Raw genomic sequence first — 6,000 nt, 5'->3', positions numbered from 1 at the left:
GAGAAAATAGTGCAACAATGAATGAATGGAAATCCAAAATATCTGTAAATGTTCATTAAAAATAATAAAATTTTTAAAAAGACACAATATTGAAGGATGCTATGGGCAATATGACCCAGGAAGCATCAAAAGAAGACGGAGGAAATACTCAGAGACAAAACTTTACCCCCCGTACTCTCTAACACATGTATATCACATACATACCAATGCAGAAATATTGGCTGTCAAAATCTACATATCTTCATGAATGTAGTGACTTTTGCCTGCCTAGGTATGTTCTTCTAGATTGTCTGTCTATGTATCCACTTTGAGAAGAACTCTTGTTGTGACTGGCAATGCAGGATTGTGCAAAGGTGCGATTGTCGCTTTAGAAGGCCCGTCTATTATTTTGTCAAGCCAGTTGTTTCAGGACGGCAGAGAATATGCTAATACTAGTGAATTCCACGATACTAGTGAATCCACACTTCATTTGCTGCATGAGGTGAATCCCTTGAGCCAAAGCAATTCTGTATGGTTTATGGTAGATAAGGCATTCGGCAAGTCCATGGGTAGTTTCTTGGTCAGAGCATTGCATGCAGGAAAGGCAATCCAGAGTAAATGTCTATACCATTAAGAACAAAAACCTTGCCCTTTACGTGATGGAAATAGTCTGACAGAATCATTCTGCCACTGTATTTTGCTGGTTTATTGCCCTAAGGAATAGTTTCATATAAAGGACTCAGTGGTGGCCTCTGCTGCTTGTGAACTGAGCACTCAGGGGTAGTTGCGGCTAAGTCGGTCCTGGTGAGTGGAAGTCCACGTTGCTGAGCCCAGGAATAACCCCCTTCCCTGTCACCATAGTCACTTTGTGCATGAGAACATTGGACAATGATGACGGGAGTGGCTGGCAAAAGAATGTGTTTCCCGCCCATTTGATCATTAAAAGGGTCTTCCTAGAGGCCATCTTTCTGTGATAATTCACATGAGACAGCATTATCTTCATGATTTTGCCCATTCTGAGAGGTCTATCCACACACCCCTGCCCTCTACCTCCTTGTGACCATTTTCCAAGTCCCCAATAATCACGCTTAACCAGTGGCCCATGACTCAGTGGACAATGGCACTTCTGGCCTTTTCTCCTTCCAAGCCAAGCGAACAGCTGAGCGCTTGGGAGCTCTGCCCATGGAGAGAATTTTCCTTTCCTGCTGTCCTTCAGGAAGGTCCTGAAAAGGGGCTACTGCATCACTGCTGGACATTGTGCAGAACCGTCTGTGATCCAGGCACAAGTTTTCTCTTCCTTTGTCAACTGTCCATGAAGAATCGCCTATGAGGCCCTAGATGCCAAGTAAGAGACAGAAGATAATGTGACAGGCACAGGACTATGCGCATTTGGGTCACTTTCTCAGGTAACTTAATCGTGCCTTCAGATCCTGCTCAATCACCGTCATGTATGCACCACATCCACGTAATGATCAGGTGCTGTTGTACGTGTCCAACCTTACGACTCTGTGGATCAAGTAACACCCAGTTCTTGATGGGCAACTTAGATTACATGGTGACTTGGTGGCCCATGGTCAGTCTTCTACTAAAGGCCAACAACAAACCAAAAGCCATTTCTCAAAGAGTATTTATCTGCAGAGAATGACAGAACTTTGATCTGAAATAAGGGCCTATACTGTGATTGGCCAACAGAACTTTGTTAAAGACTCCAAACGTTCCTGCATCTCTATCTGCAATGGATACCTCAAGCACTATTGACAATTTGTATGGCCCAAGTGGAAAAACATCTTGCATCACAGTACAGACTTGTTACAGACTCTTCTTTTGCCCTGGGACCCAGCTCTGAAGCCAGCCCTGTCCTGAGACAGTCTCATAGACTCCGACACATCTACTCTCATTGTCATAGTTACTGTATCAATCCGTCTCATCTGGAGTCTTCCTCTCCTGCGCTGTCCTTCTACCCTTCTAAGCATGATGTCTTTCTTCAAGGATCAATTCTTCCTGGTCATATGCTCAAAGTATATGAGATGGAGCTTCAAAATGCTAGCCTCTGAGGAAACTTGGTTTCACCCTCTCCAAGACAGGCCTATTTGTTTTCTTGGTGATCCATAGTACGTTCAAGACTCTTCTCCAACACGACAACTCTAAAACATCAATTCGTCTACTATCATCCATAGTCATTGTTCATCTCTCTGATGAATAGTAAGTAATTACAAAGACCAGAGCTTGGATCTCTGAGCCTGGACATGTATGCTCTGCTATCATACACCTTCGCCAAACAACAGACTATGAAGTGAGCAATAACACCAAGGAGGTACTTAATTCTTAGGCCAATCAACCATAAAGATCAATTGGGAAACATTTGCTCAAAAGACAAGAAGGGAAAGGATAAAAAGATGTATGAAAACGAGAACCATAGGAAGGAAGTAGGAAGTGTGCTGCATAATGTGTAGATTGTAAATAACGCCATAAAACAGAAGATGAATGAATGGTTGAACTTTCACTCAAATCACACGTGCGCGCACACACACACACACACACACACACACGTCCCCTCCCAGTCATGTACAAAGAATACTCACGAAATTTATTCATAACAGCCAAATACTAGAAGCAGTCTATCAACAAGAGGACGTATAAACAAATACTGATCTACCCATATGTTAAAAGAACAAAATTTTAACATGATTTCATCTCACAGACACAATGCAACTATAGAGGCAAGATACGAAATAGTGCATATTGTTCCATTCATAGGAAATCTTTGAAAGGAGCAAAATTAATCTAGGGGGGGAAATGAAAAATGTGGGTGCCCCCCCAAATATGTGGTTGTCTTTTGGAGCAGATTGGGAAGAGTAACAGGATTCTTGTATATCTTTCTGGGAATATAGACTATGCGTAAAAACTCAACAAATAATATGTGAAAAGTGTGCGTATCAGTGTATATAAATTTTACTGTGGAGCTGGGTTCCAGCTGATACATGTGGATGTTGTTATTGGTTGTCACTGATAGTGAAGAAACCTGGCAGACACCATCTTAACCAAGAGATCAAAGCTAAGATTATTTAATATTGGACCCCAAAGTGCATGTGCTTCCTCAGTGTCCTCCGGTGATGAAAGTTCCTGGGAAGCAAGTATATCATTTCTGTTATACTCCTGCCAAATACACGTAACCTGAATCTAAACAAAAGGAAAAATGGGGCAAATGTAGAGAGTCACATATAGGAAGTGGCAGAGAATAATATTAATTTTGCTGTGTGAAATATCTCAGTCACAGAAGGATAAATATTGCATAGGGCCACTGTTGTAAAACGGGACTGACATTGGAGTTGAGGGAAGACAGAGAAGTAGGGGAGGAATGACTGTATACTGCATTGAAACAGATGAGAGAGAGAACTGTTTAAAAGGGATATATGATTGGGTATTATTGTCATGACAGGAGTCCAGAGTGAAGGCTGCACAGTGGAGTGGACTTGGGGGGAAGGATTGTATAACAATGAAAGAGTTTTTTCTTTTACTTTTCAAGGAGAAGAATGAATTAGAGGGTGGGGTGGGGTGGGGTGGGCAGGGAGAAAAGTTCAACATGAACGAATGGAAACCCTAAGTCTTTGTAAACTTTGATTAAAATTTAAAAAATCAAGTTAAGGGAGCTACAGATGTTTCTTGTGCTTTTCTGTATTTAAAAAAAAAAATCATACCTAAACAAAATGTTTCTCTCAAAGACAACCATCTTTGGCTACTACGCAGGGAGTCAGTGCCCCCTGGTAACTCCAGCTTTGTATGACCTCTACGTCTGTACATGGTGCTCCCTACCCGTTTTCCAGACTCAGGTTGTGTATCTTCTTCATCAGGTGACACAATATCATATTCTTCTTCTGCAAGTGGGGCCAGCCAAGTCCGCGCATGCCCATCACCCACTGCCTTTGGTGCAGAGCTCAATGCCCCAGACTCCTCCAAGGTCCCAGGGCCCCTTTTAATCTCTATGGCCAGTGGAATGATATTTTTCCTCTGGGAAGGAGGGCCTCCTGTAACTTCTTTTTGCTTTGGTGAATATTGCTTCCCACACTTGCAGTGAACTTGTCTAATTGTGTGCACGACAAAGGAGAAAGCTTTGTAGAATCGATCCAGGGCCAGCTGGACTTTCGTTTTCTTGGCCCCGCCTTCTGAGTTTCCATATCGCTCCTCGTTGCTGAAGGAATTAAGTAGCAGGGCAATAAAGAGATTAAGTACCTGCAAGAGAGATGGGGGGGGGGGAAGAATGGGAAATTTGACAAAAGAAAAAGTACAGGAGACTTCCAGAGCAGCTTGTTCCCAAGACCCAAAACAGAGCCAAACATCAGCATTCTGTCCTGTCTCCCAGACACACAAAAGAAATAAAAGAGGGAAGATTGGGGAAGAAGCTGTGGTATATTCACACAACGGAATACTATGCAGCATTGAAAAATAAGGAACTCACGAAATATTACACAAAATAGATGATCCTGGAGGACATCATGTTGAGTGGAATTTATCTCAGTCACAAAAAGACAAATATGACATAATGTCACTGTTATAAAAGAGGACTGACATGATGAGATATTATTATTATGACCAGAGTCCAGAACGAAGGTAGCACGGTGGGGTAGACTTGGGGTGAGGGATTGAATAACAGTGAAAGAATTTTTTTTCTTTTCTTTTTCAAAGAGAAAAGCGAACTTGGGGGGGAGGGGTTGGGCAGGGAGAAAAGTGCAACCATGAATGGAAAAATTCAAAGTCTCTGTAAACTTTCATGAAAATCAATTTAAAATAAAAAAAAATTTTTTTTAAACTGTGAAATGTTTCCACAGAAATGTAATATTTTTAATAAAAATATCCTTATAACAACAACAACCACCACCACAAAGCCCCTCCTTTTTTGTAAGCTCATTAAGGAAATAATAATTACAACCCAATGACTCACTCTCACTGTTGTGGATTCATTCAGAACTGACTCATCGCTGACCGGCCAGCGGGTTTTCAGAATCTGCAAGCCACGCAGGAGGAGACTGCTCATCTCTCTCCCATGGAGTTGCTAGTGGATTTTTAATTTTTATTTTTTTATTTTGAGTTTTGGTTGTAAGTAAGTCTCTGTATTCCATTTCCACTTTTTATTAGTAAGAGAAAGATTAAGTTAGAAAATATTTACATGGCAGGCCCCTTGACCAAGGCAACAACAGATTTTTTTTTTAATGGCAAACATCGTTTAATAATTGGAACAATGAAAGTACATAGCTTGAATGTTGAAAACTAGAAATTGTAAAAAATTAAATGGAACACATGAACATCAACATACGAGGCATTAGTGAGATGGGATGGACCAGCTTTGGCCACTTTGAATTAGAAAATCCTATATTAGGAGTGACATCCACTTTCTTTTTTATGTTTTTTTTTAATTAAATTTTCTTTATTTTCATGAACATTTACAGAGATTTTGGGGTTTCCATTCATTCATTGTTGCACTATTTTCTCTACCCTCCTCCCCAGTTCGTTCCTCTTTTTTTCCCCCCTTGGAAGTCTGTTTTAATTGTCCCATTGCCACAGTGCTTGTCAAAGCCAGTTCTGATTAATCTCCTTTGTCAGTGTGTCCTTTGCCATTCGCTATCACTCCTCCCTGAGAGAGACTTCACCCTGATTCATAAGGAAAAGGGGATCTTTTTTATTATTATTAATTTTAATGAAAATTTACAGAGACTTTGGATTTCCATTCATTCATTGTTGTACTTTTCTCCCTGCCCACCTCTTCCCTCCCAGTTCAGTCTTCTCTTGGAAAAGTAAAAGAAAAATTCTTTCCTTGTTTGACAACAGATTTTTACAGAAAGAATCTTGACTGGCATCAGGGCCATTATCTCACACCAATTTTGAAAGAATTCTTTCTGGCAGCTAGCAAAACTCAGCAGGAAAAAAAAATGAGCTCTTCACATGGTACATATTTCCTCTTCCAGCCAGTGAATAAACCAACACACAATGAGGACGCTTTCGCCACCCTCAAGGTGGAAGAAATGA

General features: G+C 40.9%; 1 protein-coding gene across 1 annotated transcript in view; it reads right to left on the bottom strand.

The window, feature by feature from the left end:
* The window catches only part of SCN11A (sodium channel, voltage-gated, type XI, alpha subunit), a 93,532-nt gene that overhangs the window by 36,611 nt on the left and 50,921 nt on the right, over positions 1 to 6,000 (bottom strand). Inside the window, exon 15 of the mRNA XM_006890647.1 lies at positions 3,793 to 4,209. Coding sequence (XP_006890709.1) covers positions 3,793 to 4,209 — 417 coding nt within the window. The remainder of the gene's footprint in view (positions 1 to 3,792; positions 4,210 to 6,000) is intronic.

Source organism: Elephantulus edwardii, unplaced genomic scaffold (assembly GCF_000299155.1).
Source record: "Elephantulus edwardii isolate Elephantulus edwardi_28Jun2011 unplaced genomic scaffold, EleEdw1.0 scaffold00091, whole genome shotgun sequence".
Taxonomy (NCBI): domain Eukaryota; kingdom Metazoa; phylum Chordata; class Mammalia; order Macroscelidea; family Macroscelididae; genus Elephantulus; species Elephantulus edwardii.
The sequence above is the reverse complement of the archived record's forward strand: the minus strand, read 5'-3'. Positions and strand labels throughout refer to the sequence as shown.